The 18,256-nt window shown below is 40.1% G+C and overlaps 1 protein-coding gene across 1 annotated transcript in view; it reads right to left on the minus strand.

Moving 5' to 3' along the window:
- Positions 1 to 10,310: 10,310 nt before the first annotated feature.
- The window catches only part of LOC121315582 (dystrobrevin beta), a 128,992-nt gene continuing 121,046 nt past the window's right edge, over positions 10,311 to 18,256 (minus strand). Inside the window, exons 21-22 of the mRNA XM_041249804.1 lie at positions 15,333 to 15,366; positions 10,311 to 11,379 (exon numbers count right to left, since the gene is read on the minus strand). Of these exons, the coding sequence (XP_041105738.1) occupies positions 15,362 to 15,366 (5 nt within the window). The 3' untranslated portion in view covers positions 10,311 to 11,379; positions 15,333 to 15,361. The remainder of the gene's footprint in view (positions 11,380 to 15,332; positions 15,367 to 18,256) is intronic.

Here is an 18,256-nt window from a genome sequence, read left to right on the forward strand (position 1 = left end):
GCTTCCAGCAGCCTCCTCGCTTGCGTTGTAGTCTTTTACTGTCTGTCGTGTGTGAGCGACTGCCTATGCAGTCACCCCGTGATTGATTGTCCATTGTCGAGTGATTTCCCAAGCCAGCATCTGGCAGCTGAACTGGACCTTGTTGTTTGGCTGCCGCTGCGCATCCTCCATCTCTGTTCCATCCCTGTATGGCCTGCAAGGCTAAGATTACACATGAGGATAAGCATACCCTCTGTGTGTGGTGCTTAGGAATCCAGCATGCCACCTTGGCCCTCGTGAGAGACGTGGCCTGCAGTAACTGTGCGGCTTTTCAGACCCGGGTGAAGGAGAACAGGTTGGAGAGACCCCCAGAGCCCCTCCTCCATGAACTGTCCCAGGACCCGCTGCTGGACATCCTCGATGCACAGGCCCCTCGTAGTTGCTCCCCATCCCCACAAGTGAGAAGGGTGAAGCGTTCCAGGCAGGCAAGGGACATTATGGACCTGAAAGCCCAGATGGCCCAGGTCCAGGACCTTTTGTCTAAACAGGCTCCTGCTGCAGTCCCAGCTTCTATACAGCCCCTTTCTCCTCTGACATGCGGGTAGGAGGGGAGCCTGAACTCCCTGCCGAGGAGGAACCTAGCTTCGAGGTAGCCTCGGAATCCAGTACTCCTCCGCTGTCAGACTCTGTTCCGTATGTAGGCGATAGATGCACCCATATCCCCGGGATATACCTTTGGGCCAGCCATGGAGGAGATCCTGCAGAGATCCCACCGGGAACGCGAGGCGTCCCGGCAGGTGGCCATGTTGCTCCCTCTCTGCACTCCTGCGTGGGGCAGGTCAATCCGCTGGCAAGCTTCTCTAACGAGGACGGTCACCAGGACACTTCCAGTCCCCACGGCTCCTCAGGGTGACCTAAGGCAACGCCTACAGGGCACACCAGCAGTGATCAAGCGGCCCCACCTAGGAGGCAGAGGGAACTCAGGACGTGGCCAGTCCATACACCAGCATCCCAGGAGGCATTTCCAGGGCCACCGTTCTAGACAGCCACCACAAACTGCCCCGCCACAACCTCAGCAGCCCTGGCAGGGCCCCTGAAGGGGCCTCAGACCCCCTTTTCGGCACAAGAGCTACAGTACTGGCACTCTTACACCTCAGACACATGGATGATCGCCACCATGCACAACAGTTACATGCTTCAGTTCCACTTGGGACCTCCTTGCTTTCGAGGAATCACAAATACTTTTGTGACAGACCCTCTCCTGGCCTCGGTACGTGACCGCCTTGCTGTGCCATCACATTCTCCAGTCAATCACCCTCCTGTTGTGCCAGAAACTGTTAGATCTGATGGCCACAGCCATATACCTAAGCATGGCTCAATGCATTCCACCTACACTCTCTGCCATATCCTCCCAGTGCCAAGAAGTACACATGTGTTGGTTTGGATGGACAACACAACCACCAGGGTGTCCTACGGTCTCCAGGTTGCATCGCATTGCCTTCAGGATTTTGATGTGGGCTCAGAGGAACTTGCTATCCTTGCGGGTGGCGCACATTCCCGGAGCGGTGATCTGGGCAGCAGACCTCCTCTCAAGGGAGGGTCCCTTCCGTCAGAGTGGCAACTCCACCCAGCCAGTGACGTAAACCCTTCTGGAGCCCGGTCACGTCTCTTCACCTCGGCGGAGTCGACAAACTGCCCCCTGTGGTACTCCGTGGAGGACCATTCAGTCATCACGCTAAGCCCTAGCCACGGGATCGTGGCTTACCGGGTTGTGTACGCTTTTCTCATGCGATAGAGTCGATGATGTCCCCTACAAAGCATAAGCCCCGATTTCGTAGAGTTTATTCGAAAAGGCATCCCTCCTAAAATAAAAACTGGTTTCTTAACCAGGATTCAACATTCTGCTTATTTGACCTATGGTAATTTAGTTAGTCGTAATACGAATTATGGTGTACATTTCAAAATATTGTTATGTTAATAAATGAAAATAAAAGTTTGTCTATCAGATACGAAGCTACCACTTCTAAATAGTGGATCACTCTATTGTTTTTTAAATAACAAATGCCATGCTATATATATATATATATATATATATATATATATATATATATATATATATATATATATATATATATATATAATGATTGTGTAAACTATTCTCTGCAAGTCATTTGCTCAATGCAGTATAATCAAACAAAGCAGGGTTTGTCTGTGCTGGTGCATAGGTGGCAGCTGTATTTCCATCTGAGCACGCCACCCACGTTGCACAGTAAAGGGCAATCAGGGAGAAAGGCAGCTGGTAATAATCCTGCACACTGGGAACTGACACCCAGTATCATACCACAGGATTACACCTATTTTAATTCTCAGAGAGGGAGCAAAGTATTTCTGAAGTAAGGTGACAACATGGCTCTGTGTCAGCAGGACAGTTTGGGATAGTTCAGGCTTTTCAACCCAGTGCATTCTGGTATGTTTTACCTGTCTCAGGTACCATTCTTACTTTCAAGAAAAGCAGGAATATGCTTACCAGATTGCAATGGGTTGAGAGTTGAAAAGCCTGATCTCTCCCAAACTGTCCTGCTGAACACAGAGCCATATGGTAACCTTACTCTGAGGTTATGAAAAAAACAAACAGAGAATTTGAAAACACACAAGAGGGGTTTGTTAAACCAGCAGTGGTTAATTACAAGTGAAAGACTGCAGCTCATCGTTATGTATGATTGAATGTGATCTAACTCCAATGCTCATATACGACTAGAAGCACCAGGCCCTACTCACTACGGTTCAAAGGATGTTTTTTCAAAGTAGGTTTTTGTAAATAAAATAAAGTTTATCATTCATAAACTTGCTCTAGAATTATGTTAAAGAAACCGTCTGTCAAGAACATTTTCCTGATGATCAAACTATATTTATTCATAATAAAGTATACAGTAACTAATGAGCTTCCTTAGTCAAAGCCCATGGGCACCGAACTTCAGAGAAGCCAATTTTTTCAATGTATTAGATGGTTCATTTTTCATTCCAAATATTCAGTGACCATCTACATTACCAGATGTCTTGGCTTCATGGTCATGCAAATGCCACAGCCTTGGGTTTCTTTACAGGCTGAAAACTATTTGATCAGTACCAATGCATTCTGCAGCTGTCTAATAACAGGCTGAAGTTATCAATCTATTGTATTGCCATAGACTAATAGATGTACAAAGTCACAGGGTGAAAAACTGAAGCAGCAACATTATGAATGAATTCAGGCAGCAGTATGATTTGTGCAAGTTCAAAAAAGTCTTTATGTAGGGCACCAAACAAAAGCATCAAACACATACTCTGAAAACCTTGTTTCCAAACAAAGAACATCAAGCTGTCTAAATTGTTTCATTATTTTTTTACTTGACAATAATTTTCGATCAGCGTTACAGGTCTTGAAAGAACTTATTTAATAAACATCACATTTTGAAGGGGCTCCCGAGTGGCACATCCAGTGCAGGATGTGCGCCATAGGATGGAGAGATTGCAGGTTCAAGGGAGCAACACACAATTGGCAGAGTGCCAGCTGGGTAGGGAGGGCTTAGGTCGGCAGGGTAATTCATGGCTGATAGGGTGCCTGTGGGTCTGCAGTTGAGCCATTCAGATCTGTGTTGTCCTCCAGAACTATAGGTCTAACAGCATCACTGTGGATCCACAGTGCGAAAAAAGACAGCTTGGCATGGGTTGCAGCATTGAACCAGGATTAGTAACACAATTGCAGAATCCAAATTGGGGAGAAAAATGGGGTAAAACCATTGGTAATGACTAAATCAAATAAATAACTATCACATTTTGAAAACCTAACTGTGAATGAATTACAATTATTTTCAATGTGTGTTGATGGTGTATGATGTAGGGTAGTTCGGATGGAGTAAATGTAAGCTGGCAAAGTTACTGCTTAATCACACTAGTTAAATGATGTGTGACCATCAATTGCAAATAAAGTGATTGTGAATGAAGGTAATTACTTGGCTTCAGCTGTAATTGGTTTATATTTTGATAGGTTGGGGGTTGTTACCCTACACGTTTATGTGAGGTGTATTTTTTTAAGGACATGTAGAAAAATCACCCCAAACCCCTTTAAACCAAAAGATTATTCATCTAAATTCTGGATGCTATGATAATCTTGCCTTTGGGCAGCAACAGAAAGCACAGGATCAAAAAATCAAACCATGAGGGAACAGAACAAGGGAACTGTGTTAAAGCAGCACAAGCCTCTCACTTTAGAAGCTAAAAGCAGATTCTAAAATGAGCCCCCGGTCCACTCCCTTTAAAAAAAAAAAAACAACTTGACTTTTAATGCCTTCAGTACACAGGTAGACTATCCACAGCCGAATCATGTGGCAGCTCTGTAACTTGAACCTTTCAATAACCTTTTTAGTTGTACCCCAATGGGCAACTATCAACTCTCATCTCTCCTAAAACAGAATCTTTATACAGCTGTACTGGTATCCTCTGAAGTAGCATGGCTGTTAACCGTAAAAAAAGATTCTGTTGTCATTGTTTTCCTCTGCAGGAACTGAGAAATCAAAAGTAGATTTATTCCTTCAATTTCATGAAGCAAAACTTCCCAATCTCTTGGTAGGTTAATGATTCACAACACCAGGTGGTTATTTTGTCTGTGATGAGAACATATATCACAATTTATCATCACATACAGTATCCTTTTAAGTTGCATGGGGTACGTTTTATAGATTTTGAATTAAGAGTTTTGATTAAGCGCTGTAAAAAAAACAAAGGGTCTACATTCTTCCAAACAGTGCATTGTGTGTGTGTCTGTATGTGTGTTTCTGTGTGTGTGTTTGTCATGTCATGTCTTCTGAATAAACCAGTACATCATACATTTTTCACAGCAATTAATGAACCTTTCCTGAAAACTGGATCTCTGATGTGGGCAGGCTGCTAAGATTAGTCTTCCTGTGCCCTCCTGTCAGCTCATGAGTAAGAAGGAGCTGCTCCTCACTCTGTTGAACTGAAAACGCAGCAGGCTCACCAATCCTTACAGAATTAACACTTCACGAAGTGGGAAGAGTGTGTTGGTGGAATATGGTCACAATTGCACATATAAGTTAAATATTATATTTGGATGTCACATTAATTTGTGCAGATTGTTTAAATTCCTGTTGTATGGCACATTAATTCGTTATTCATTGGCTCATTATCTGCCCATTAGTTCTTTTTTTTCTTTGTAGACACATTTTGTCAGCAAGGCAAGCTTTGTAAATTGCAAATCTGTTGTTTTTTGTATGGTCCTGTGGTGTTCTTGTTCAGGGAACTTAAGTTGGTCATTTGGTCCCATGGTAAATGGGCAGCCGCGTGGTGTGTAGGTTGAGTCAGGCTGTGTGAGTTCATGTCCTGTCTGTGAAGAGTCGCCAGTCTTCTCTGACGATTCCGAAGGGAATGTCGCATTGGGTTAGGGAGGGAAAACTGGCAGGCACTCAACCCTACTGGCCAGCCAGTTCAAAAGCGGACACCTACAGGGCTGGCATTTGTCCTCCAGGTCGGCAGCTCGCTGGCTTCCGCTCTCGATTTCCTAACTTAACTATCTTCCATACAACGATCTGAAACATTTTTTAAACTGTACGTTATTTCACTTTCAAATTGAAAATTAGGTTTTAGTGCAGAATTCACTTTCGTCAGATTTTACTTCCTTTCTTTGTAACTTTCATCGAATTTAGCTTGATATTTTTAAAGATACAATGCCTAAAACATGCCAGAGACCACTAACAGTTATCTTTCAGCTTGATAGGTACCTGATCTGTATTTTTACCTATGAATTTGGAAAACTTGCTAAACCGTCTATTCCAGAAAAATGGTCCATGCTTTTCTCACAGAGGATTAATTACTGCAATACATTTGTTGCAGGCCTCCCTGTAAAAGCACAGTGAAGTGCCTGTAGGACAAAAAGTAACATATTACATCAGTCCTGGCTTTAGTTCACTGCCCATTGGTGAAGTTTAGATTCCTTTTTTATTGAATTTACAGTCATTAAACAGCCTGTAAATATAACAGCTTTAGTAGACTAATGTCGTCTTATAGGTCAGTCTTATACTAGTCTTCTACTCCAATGACAGATGTACAAAAAATTCCTGGCTAAACCGTATCAGCTTTATTGATGAACACCGCTTTGCAATTTACTACTAGGATTTACTATTGGACCTCAATTTAGTTTGGTTCTAGAGCATTTGAAATACAATTAGCTGTAGTCCTGGAGACTGGATGTCTCAACTCAGTAAGTTTCCTACAGGTATTTGTGGTAGAGCAGTGGCTCCACAGGTTTGTAGGTGAGCATGCATGTGTGGGTGAGTTTGGTTGCTGACTGCATGATCGAAGATTGATTATTTGATTGAGAGTGTGGAATGTGGCCAGGTGGTGGTTAATTGAAGGATTCATTGTCAATCATAAGAACATAATAACATAAGAAAGTTTACAAACGAGAGGAGGCCATTCGGCCCATCTTGCTCGTTTGGTTGTTAGTAGCTTATTGATCCCAGAATCTCATCAAGCAGCTTCTTGAAGGATCCCAGGGTGTCAGCCTCAACAACATTACAATCATCCCCTGGTCAAATGGTATAAAAGAAGAACAAAGAGCTTTGGTTAGTGTGGAGCAGAGGAGAAAAAGTGAAGGAAAGAGAGCAACGGAATAGCAAAGCTTGGGTGTTTAGGGGTTTGTTTATTTCAAGTTTTGTAGTGATTGTAGCTGTTTTGTGCTTATTAAAAGTGCTTAAAATGTTCTGTATTGGTGACTCATATTTCAAAGGGCGCAGACCTGCCTTGCCTGGAGCCACTACACTTGGGTTGTAGCGTTCATGAACATGTACTTTTAGTTTATCGCCTGTATTTGTGAATCTTTGTTTGGCACAAGTCGTGTCTGTATATTGTCTATATTTATTGAAGTATTGTGCTTGCAAATAGACTACCACCTACAAGTTGTGGCCATCATTTTCCTATTAGATCCGCTACAGAATATGTGGTACGGGTGCTTACTAGAGTTGGGGTAACTCGCTATTTACGCGTTACTGTAATATTACTTTTGTCAATAACGAGATAATATAGTGAGTTAGATTTTTAATGGGAGTAATAATATCAGTTACTTTCAGCAAAAAAGAAATGAGTTAGTCTTGTTACCTTTTCTCTGTTGTACACTTACATTAGTGGTCACATTTTTTTTCAAACCCCAACACACAAAACTGCTCTAATATCGGTGCCTCACCATCGATAACAAGATCTCTTCCGGAATGTCTAACAGCAATAAGCTGGGGGCTAATCTTTCTGCACCTTGCATTTGAATAAGGCTAGGCATAAGGAACAAACAATTAGTACCCCTACATGCCAATTTTGATGACACACTTCAAAAATGTCATACAGGAAACGCGTCCAACAGCCCATATTTTGAAGTTTAATAGGACAAGATCGACAGGAGTCTCATACTTGACTGTACGTACCACTTTTATTTATTTATTTGCTTGCTTATCTAGTGATGGTCACATTTATTGAAACCCCATTATGTTTATGTGTTGCTACTATTTCATGTATTATGCATTTTTCACTGTATTGTATTAGGCACGGTTTTTACTGTATATCATGTATTATGCACTTCTCTGCTCTGTGATGGTGGTCCACTATGAAAGGCGTTATACAAAATAAAGATTGATTGATTGATTAATGCTTTATCACCATATGGTTTGTTTTTCTATAGACCTTTTTTTTGTTTTATTATTGTTGATTTGCTATTCATGGTTTTATTAAATTCTAATGTTTGTATGATTTAGTCTTCATACTGCAAAATTATTTAAAGTCAGAAAAATACAGTACATTACCTTTATATTACAAACATTAAAAAAAGCCATTTTGACACAGTTAATAAATGAATTACCAGACTTAAAAGTAAACAGTAGTCCCAACTGTTTTGCAGAACAGGACAGAAGTATAACAACTACATGCTACTTTTGTATTAAGTAATAAGGACATTACTGTACATACCTTTCTGAATAAACGAATAACGAGTAAGTTACCTTTTTCAGTAACGTGCCCAACTCTGGTGCTATCTAGTACAAAGACCACCCCCAGTAATATATTTCGATGCCTGAGGACTAGAACTGAAGAGCATATTCTGAACATATCCCAAAACAGCCGCATCAGTTACTGAGGTACTCTCCTTCAGTTCATAGCAGACCCAGAGCATCTGACAAGTTTTCAGTATTATTTAATTTGTTAGATACACACATTTTCCCTAACAGGTTTAAAGCTTGACAAGTTACAATAATTTAAGACAAGAGTATTGCAATTTAAGCATGAAGTGCTGTTCTTCTGTGACTATCTAAACTGATAACCTTGACACAGCTTTACATATCTCCACCGAAGATATACAGTACTGTAAATCAGAGCCAAAACCCCACGTGGTGGGAAGTCTGCCTCTTTTTATACACTGTGCTGTATGTGTTGTTTTACACTGTTAAACATATGCACTAGCAGCTTGTCCTGAACATTCAACGTCAATATAAAAAGAACTTCAATGCATTAATGGATTTTTGGAGCTTTACAGACAGTGACTCTATTTCTACCTGCTTTCCAGATAATAAAAGAAGAAATAAAATAGAATCAAGGATTTCACAATAGGTAATGTACTGGGTGATTTTTCTTTCACATTTTATTAATTTATGAAACACAGTTATCCGGCGACATGTAATCAGGATTATGAAGTGAATCAAACAATGGCATCCAGCACCAAAACATTCTTTAGCATAAACCTCAGTGGATTCATACAATTAGTATGATGTTCAGAAATACAACTGTGAAAAACAACAAGTGCTGCGTATTATATTACAGCGTTTGGACTGGCTTTGGCTGGCCTGTGTTTCCGGTCAGTCACCTGTGTTGCCGAACATAGACGGAATCGCATACTATACTTAATTTTTATGTATTTATTTCACTCAAGGATAAACCAGTTTCAAGTAGGTCTTTATTTTTTTTTGCAAACTAAAGCTGCTTCAACTAACCTACTGGTTCTTCTATAAAAAAAATAAAACAAGTTTAAGATTACATTTGACAAGACTGAATTTTTAAAGAATCATAAATAAAATAAGAGACTTTAAAAAATAGAGGAAACCTGAAAAATACACAGCAATTGCAAACTATGAAGAAATAATTTGGCACACACAAAAAATAAAATCTTATATTCGACAACCAAATTTTACAACAGCGTTTGAATGGTAGGCTTTACAATTCACTTTTCATGCCCTGAAGTCACATGATTCTCTCCATTTACAGGTTTTTAAAAATCTTACAAAAAAAATAGCTTAAAAACTGAAAGACCCTCACACTGGGACAGTAGCTAAGGCAATTACCTTAAGGCAGGTTGGTTTAACTTCCTTTGCTCAGTGCTTTCTATAACCTTTTTTTAGGAAAAGACACATGCAGCTTTTACATCTATATTGTATATATATAATAGATATAGTATATATATATAGATATATTATATAGATATATATAAATATATTTGTAGTAAGCAATTTCAATAAACATCAGTGGACTTCCCCTTCTTCAAACTTTCAAGAAATTTCTTTCAAGAAATGACATGTTTGACTTTTTTTTGGTATTTTCAGGTAAAAAAAAAACAAAACAAAAACACACACACAATATTACAGTGCTTTTCAAATGCAATAAATACAAACCAACCTCACTAACGTACCTTTCTCATCACAGTATTAACTCACTGTCTAACACTTCCCCAATGCGTTCACCACTGTTTTTGAATAGAAAGAAGTACGCTCCTACATTTATACTGAAAAGACAACCTTGTTGTTTTTTTTTTTAACAAAACATACCAAAGCTGTTTTCTTTAAAAATGTTGCACCCACAACCAACATAAAACTTTCTCTTTGCACCTTGAACTCTCACATACCTTTCCAACTGTTTGCATAATTTGACAAAATAGTCCCTCTCAGTATATGTTCAACATAAAACTAGTGCTACAGGTTTCAGGAACAATAACAATTATGTCCCTGAGCACATTATATAACCTGTAACACTAATATTTCAGATGGCTTTCTTCCAATTATTTTAATTCAAAACCTCTGAGCTGCTAGGAACCTACCTCTCTCTCTCTCTCTCTCTCTCTCTCTCTCTCTCTCTCTCTCTCTCTCTCTCTCTCTCTCTCTCTCTCTCTCTCTCTCTCTCTCTCTCTCTCTCTCTCTCTCTCTCTCTCTCTCTCTCTCTCTCTCTCTCTCTCTCTCTCTCTCTCTCTCTCTCTCTCAACTTCGCGGGGTTCACCCCCAGGCGAACCCCCCCCCCCCCCCCCCCCCCCCTTTTTTTCCTGCAGAATGATAAATAAATATTTTTGGTGAGCTTTTTTTTTATTTTACTGTTTTCAAGCATTCAAAACTACTTCTATACCTTTGTGGAAAGAGTTAGATTACAAAGAAAGCTTATTTTAACCACAATATTTATAATCCAATTAAAACTTAGAACAATCATGGACGATAATCCAATATTATCCAGTGCAGAAACACACAAGTTAAGATTGAGAGACATCTTTTTTAAAAAGACAGATTTTCAAACCTGACTACAGGGTGACGATCCTAATTCTTCGGCTAGTGAGATAACAACCAGACTAAACCGCGGTCATGAAATTAAAACAACAGGTACAGTAGGAACCCCTCTGGAACTTCAATTGCATCCCATCAGTTATGGTGTAGCTTCATGCAAATGTACAGATTTCTTTCATTTTGCTTGGAATTAATTCTAATATTGATTTGTACATTTGTGCATAGATCCTTAGTGCATCTTCAGTGTACTCTTCAATGCTATCTATAATTTTGGCAACACCAAATTAAAAACTCAAAACCATTTACTCATAGCAAAAGGGCCACAGATCAGTACAGCAATAATAGGAAAAGACAGCAGAAGCCTACTACTGCTTCAGTAGTAAGTGAAGTCTATACATACTGAGGGTCTGATTTTCAAAAAGGGAACTTTCAATAAATTTACTCTAATCAATTTAGTATGAATCTGATTGGCATTTGTATTTCAAAATGCATGTAATCCTTTGTTTAGTTCAGTTAAATTGTTGAAGTATTTCCAGAGCTTCATTAATGGAGCTTTATTAAATCTAAGTACTCAGCTTTGAAAATCAGGCCTCAAGTGTACATTTTAATGAGGAAATGTAAAAATACTACATGTGTAACTGCTATTGAAAGGAAAACGTCTTTGCGTGACAGCCCTTCAACTGACAAAACAGACAAATTTCTTCAGCTGTCAGCTGTTTCCGTTCTTTCAGCCACATGACAGTGTCTTCACTGATTGAATGGTGTGCCTGTCCACAAGGATGAGGGTACGTCTGCAATGTGATTGGTTGCTTTGTACAGGTCACTGTGCCTATAGACAGAGAAAAAAAAGCAAGAAATATTACAGCATTTGTTTACAACTGTTCTCTTGTCTGCTTAGACTCTTAGATTAAACCCCATGGTCTTTTCACTTCCAAGCACTATGACAGTAAAGCTACACGCTAACAAAAGCATTATATTCAGGTCCCATTGCGCTCTGGTACTGTATGGTTAACATCGTTTCAGTTAATTCAAGTATTCATTAATCCTGAATGTGTCTGAACCCGAGACCCTGAGGCTTCCATTAGATCCAGAAAACAAAAGTTTAGCTGACTGTATTAAAAATAGTTCCTTCAGCAGTATTAAAGACATCAATGAACACCAGGGGCAAGATCTTTCCCTGTGGTTTAAATGTTCATAGTGCGAGAAGCTTTAGTCTCCTTGTGACAGTCTGTCGTGGGTGACATTGTGGAGTGGTAAAAACTCTGACAGGGGTGTCCAATCATGGTTCTGGAGGATCATTCCACTCCACGATTCACAGGTAAAATCAGATAATGAACTACTTCAGGGTCTGGAGGTTTAATTGGTTCTGTTAAACAATCTGGAACAGGTTAAACTCTGGCCACCCCAGCTGTAAGAACTGGCCTTTTAATGAAAGGAGAAGTGTGAAAATTGGCTGCATGATTACTGGAAACATAGTGGTGAATTAGTTTTGCGGTGCCACAGGTGCTGGGAAGGTTCACATAATCACACAAATATTTTTTATTGTTTTCATCTGTGTCCATCACACACCTGTTTCTACTGCCTCTGATTAAAGATTGCTACGGATTCATGTTCCCTGCCGGTGTGAGCGGCAATCGTGTAAGGGCATCGGGAAAGGACACTGGCTGTCGTTTCATCATTTCGTCTTTACCATTTCTCTCTGTATCCTTATTTATATTTTTCTATTTCCTTCTTATACAGTTATCTGATGCTAGAATTATAAAATGATTAAAACCTGTGTTGATTATAAGTGGTGCTCTTCTCCCATTAAAGGGTCAATGCACAGGAAAACAAGTGTTCTAAAAGCACTTAACTGCTGAGCTACTGTTATAAAATTTGAAGAGAAAGACCAACAGACACCTAAAGGTTAGACCTGTTCACCGCCCCCTTCATAGTACAGAGACAGCTACACTGTGTGTGGTTGAGGATTTACTTCACTTGCTGGACAAAGGAGGATCAGCTCTTTTGATCCCGTTAGACCTCTCAGCAGCTTCCGATACTACAGACCATGATCTTTTGTTGCAGAGGACAGAGCGAGATGTGGGCATCTGTGGAACTGTACTTGATTGGATTAAATCATTTTGAACTAATCGCTCTCAAAAAATAACAATGGGGCCCTATTCCTCTTCAGCCTGTCCAGTCTCTTGTGGAGTCCCTCAGGGGTCTATACTGTCTCCACTACTCTTTAACATTTATGTGCAGCCACTGGGAGACCTGATTAAAGCTCATGGCCTTTCTTTTCATCAGTATGCTGATGACACAGTTATATTTGGAAACATGTAATGAACAGGATTTTAATATTTTGTCTGCCTGTCTACACGACATTACTGGCTAGATGTCTGCAAACTGGCTTAAACTCAACCCAGACAAAACCGAGTTCTTACTAGTTGGATCAGAATCCAAACTTGCTGATCTGGCATCTACGCTTACCATTAATGGAACTCACCCTCTACTTGTAACACAGTCAGGAGTCTAGGCATAGTGGTGGATAATTCTCTGTCATTTATTCCGCAGATGAGGCATGTAGTGAAAACCTGCTTTTTTCATCTGCGTATAATAAAAAACATCAAACCATTTTTGTCTGTCAGAGATTGTGCTACTGTCCTGAATGCTCTGGTGACCGCTCGTCTTGACTATGAGGGATTGCCGTGGTGCAGGACTAGGCTGCTCCAGAGCATCATGCCTCAGCTAGACTCTTGAATGGTCTGTATCAGAGGCCATACTTCCCAGATATTGCTTGATTTACACTGGCTCCCAGTCAAACTACGAGCCCAGTTTAAATTACTTTGTCTAATCCACAAAGCTCTCTACCAACAACGGCCAAAATATTTAGCTGAAAAACTGCAGATTTACAACCCAAACAGGAATCTGAGGTCTTCAAATACTATGATCTTTCGCCAGCCATGTTTTAAATTAAAACTGTTTGGTGTCCGAGCATTCTCAGTCATTGGTCCAAGGATCTGGAACGCTCTTCCAGCTGAACTCCGCCTCACCTCAGAGATTATTCCATTCAGAAAAAAAACAAAAAATATTTTTGTTAGTAAATTGCGCTAAATCTGGAAGTCTATTGAGTTCTAATTCGATATCTTTATCTCTGCTGTGTGTACGTTTATGCTTATTTTATTTAATATTTAATTTTATATGTGTTGCATCATTTCTAGACAGGCTGATATGTAAGACTGTGTTTAGGACATTGTACAGCGCTCTGAAATCACTTTGTGATCTGATGCACTTTATAAATTATATAAATAAAATAAAAGTTGACACCATGCGCATTCCTGCTATTCCATACAGCGCCCCAGCCCAGGCCTCTCGTGACACTGCTCAGTGCTATGCCGAGGTGTAGATTTGGCCGGCTGTTTCCACCAAGAGAGTGCCTTTAGACAGTGATGAGACACTGTCAATAGGCAGTCGTGGTTCAACACGGAATGAAAAACCCTGCTGTTGAACCAGGCCTGCAGAAGGGGGCATACAGGAGACCCAGTGGAAGGGTCTGGAAAGCTACTGCCACAAAGCCCTGGCTTCTGGAATGTCACTACCGTGAGCATTCTGTTGAGCTGAAAGAGCTCCAAACATGCGGCTATTCTCTACACTCTGCTGTCCGACAGAGTGGACAGCATGGACCAAGAGTCCAAGCACACTCCTAGCGTTCCATGTGGGCTTCTGCCTGTGCTGAAGACTAGGCACAAATGAGCCAGTCGTCCAGATAATTGGGCACTCTGATGCCTTTGAGTCCCAATGGGAACAGGATAGCTTCAATGAACTTTGAGAAGGATCAGGGAGCTAGGGAAAGGCCAAATGGCAAGACATGGAACTTGTATGCTGTTCCCTGAAAGGCAAACCACAGGTGCTTCCTGTGGGCTGACTTTATGGGGATGTGGAAATAGGTGTCTTTGAGGTCCACCGTGGTGAACTAGTTGCCTGGCCTGATTGACTGCAACAGCATGTTGACCTGTTTGATGTCGTGGATCAGTCTGAGGCAACCATCCCACTTTGGCACTAGAAATTACTTGGAGTAGGGACGTGACTGAAGGTGTAATAGGGGCTGTGATGATGTAATCTGTTCCCTTGATGTGGTTACTGAAAAGACCTGTATAGGAGACGGAAGTAATTTATTATCGTGAGTGTTTCATGTTTTGTTTGTTTTGTTGTTCTGTTTTGTAATTTCACTGTTAGATGGCTAAACACTAACTGGGAGCTGTCGCTACAAGCCAGCAACAAACCCGGACTACACTGCACTACTATTTCAGGAACTGTTGTGTTCCACCACACCTGCACAAGAGCACTCACTATCTACAGAAGTGGCCGTGTCTGTGTTGTATTAGTGTCTCATTGTTTTGTGACTGAAACCCTTGTTTTGCACAGAGCTATACACATTGCTGTGTAGCGCCCGTGCTTATTATGTAAGTGTTGCTGACACGCAACCCAGCCAAATAAACGAGCTGTTTTATTGAACTTTCACTGTCTTGTGTGTGTTATTCCTAAGCACTGCACCAACTACACCTGCGCACGGAAAGCCACCTGTCACATATGCTCATTTCAAATCGCTATACTTTATTTTATTGACATTTAAAATGTGTGTATGTGTGTGTGTGTGCGTGTGTGTGTGTGTGTGTGTGCGTGTGTGTGTTTATCCGCCCAAACATACAATTGAATTGCTCTTTAGGATATTTTGGTATGCTGTGAAATCACATCTCTGTAATTAATATACACAGACAAAAACTAATGCACTACCGTACTTACTTGGATTGTTTAGTTTTGTTTCTTCTCACTTAACCTGTAATGTGGAAAAAATACATATTGGTTATGTGAATAAAAAACAATATTATGGATGGTATGTTACATTAAGGTAGGACTTACTTTTATATAGAACATTTCTTAGTGAAGGTTCAAATAAGCCAAATTAAAAGTGAAGGGTGGTTAGATTTTCCACACCAGGGCTATCCGTATCACTGGTGGCGCCACAGATTTACGAACACACACATGCTCCTCTCACAGGGAGGGTTACATTCACTGAACACTACAAGGACCCCGGTTACCCTTGTAATTTTCTCACATGTGAACGCTCCAAAAAAGAAGGCAGCCCAGGGCCGGTCCAGATTCAGGCCGCCATGTCAGTGTCGCCCAGGGCCTGTAATCCTTACCGGCCTTTACTATGGTCGGCCTTTTTGTATCACATGAACAATGTGGTTGCATACCTCACTAGACACTCCCATACTGTCACACGCGTGAAAGGTAAATAGAAAGCTGAATTCTCTGCTACCCAAGACGGTAGTGTGTCAGTACTGAACGGCAATTATTTCTAAATCATACAAGTTTAATTATAAAAATATTAAATAAAATGAAAAAAAAATTTCAGTGGGTTAACACTCAGGTTGTTTCTTTCACATAATACACGAGCTGCAGTACATTCACAATTATGCTTAACTTCTCACGATGACCTTCCTGTTATTTAGTAAGTAAGCGATAAATAGAAAAACAGGATTATGATTCTCAATAATGCTGGCAACTTGGCACATTCAGCTACCATTGTTTATTTCGCACGCAACGATATACATAACTACATAATTTCATAGATGCTTGCTTTTACACACACACACAAAAAAAACTGTTCCATTCCAGAAATATTAAGATCGTTGATGCGCCATGTGAGGGTGAGACCCGCACTGTGATATTTCAATGCCTGTTACTGTGATTACAGTCAGCATTCACATATCCAACACTATAAAGTTCAGTGACAGTTAAACACGTGTGATGCATATCTGATTATTATATTTTGGCCTGTTCCAACTGTTGCATCTTTTTGTGTTCACTGAAAAACGGCCACTATCAAAAATACATACCTGAAAGGACTGTGTTTTAAAATAAGTAGGCTTCCATTTAGATGTACTGTATTGGTTTTGTTAGTACAGTATTATATTTGTTTTATCAGAAGTAGCATATTAATTCAGAACGACAGGATTCTGAAAATATCACTTGCCAAAAGAGACGACTTGACAAATGAACTGTAAAACAGTGCATACTTTTAAAACCGGACGGACTGTAGCAGTATGTAAAATTCCCCGTTAACGACCCAACAGCAAAATGTTACCCATGCATAGAACTTCGTGAAACATAAAAGGTAATGCAATTTAGCAAAAGGTGTAAAAATAAATAAATAAATAAATGTTTCCAGAATTAAAACAGTATTCGAAGTCAGTATTCAAAGCTGCAGAATGTAGTGCTTGATATGGCCCTAATGTCACAGTTCACTTGCAAATGAAAATGCACACACACAACTGTGCGTGGTGTAACTGCACAATATAAGATAGACAGATTTGGTATTAGAGAGAATTAAAAAAATAAATAAAAAAGAAACCCAGGCTGTGACAGATATTCAGATCAATTGTAACACTGAAAACAATTGTATCAGAAAACTGGTGAGTCGGAAATCGTGTGTGATGGGCAAGTGCATTAATTTGTTATATATATGTAGACACACACACACAGTATAGATATAAAATTGGGATTGATTTTATTCTTAATACAAGGGCAGTAAAACATGTCTGGATAACAGATATCCGACCGCTGACTGCATTAGTGTTTACTATGTATCGTGCATGTTGTTGAGCAAAGTGTCTTTACTGGTAATGTTTAGGGACTAGATAATAATAATGACAATGATAACTGAAAGTGTCAGGCAGTTTTATGGCTTCCAAGCTCAGTACCAGTTGGATATTTTGGCAAGCTGTAGCACTGCAGCACAAGTGTCAGCAACAGATGAGTTTTATGGAGCAGTTTCAATTCAAAATACTGTATTAGTTCATTATCTCACAATGCTTTATAACTTTAAACACCATGTGTAACCATGACCTTATGTACAAACTGTAAGGAGTTATAAGCTAATTTTCAAAGGTCACAGGGATGGTGATTTTTGGATAGAGCATATATGGGTCCCTATCTGTGTTCTATAGTAACCACTAACCTATACATACTCTGTAAGGAGTTACAAGCTAGTTTTACATTTTAACTTAAGGAGAGTAAAAGGTCGCAGGCAGTCATTTTTGGATGGAGCGCATATGGTTTCTTATATGTGTTCCATAGCAACCATTAACCTATCTGCACTTTGTAAGGAGTTATAAGCTAGTTTTACATTTGACCGAAGATTTTGAAAGGATTTTAAGGAAATGTGTCAGGCGACCATCTTGCTTTACACACAAACACCATTTTTGAAAAAGTCAATTGTATTGACAAAGGTATGATGCTTGTCAACTTTGGAGTTAATCATATAAACCATTTTTCAACTGAAGCAGTTTTAAATTTAAGAAGATAACATAGGCCTGGCGAGCATCTTGTTTTACAAAAGAACATCTTTTTGTCATATTTGAATTCCATTGTCTCCAGGATGACACCTTCCGAGTTAGGAGTTAGCAGGTTAAGCGGTTTGATGTTTGGATGCGTTTTGGCGAATTTGGTGGCAGCCATTTTGACAGTAAAAGTTATTGCAGCAACTTCTGCTTCGCCAAGTCGAAGCAGGTTTGGTGCATGACATATGCAAAGTTTCAGATCAATCGGTTTACTGGTTCCCCAGAATATTTTGAAAAATGTGCCAGGCTGCCATGTTGGTAGACACAGGAGTGCAATTTTTCTTTGCATCTGAACTGTAATCTACACGTGATGACACCAGC

Source organism: Polyodon spathula, chromosome 5, assembly GCF_017654505.1.
Source record: "Polyodon spathula isolate WHYD16114869_AA chromosome 5, ASM1765450v1, whole genome shotgun sequence".
Taxonomy (NCBI): domain Eukaryota; kingdom Metazoa; phylum Chordata; class Actinopteri; order Acipenseriformes; family Polyodontidae; genus Polyodon; species Polyodon spathula.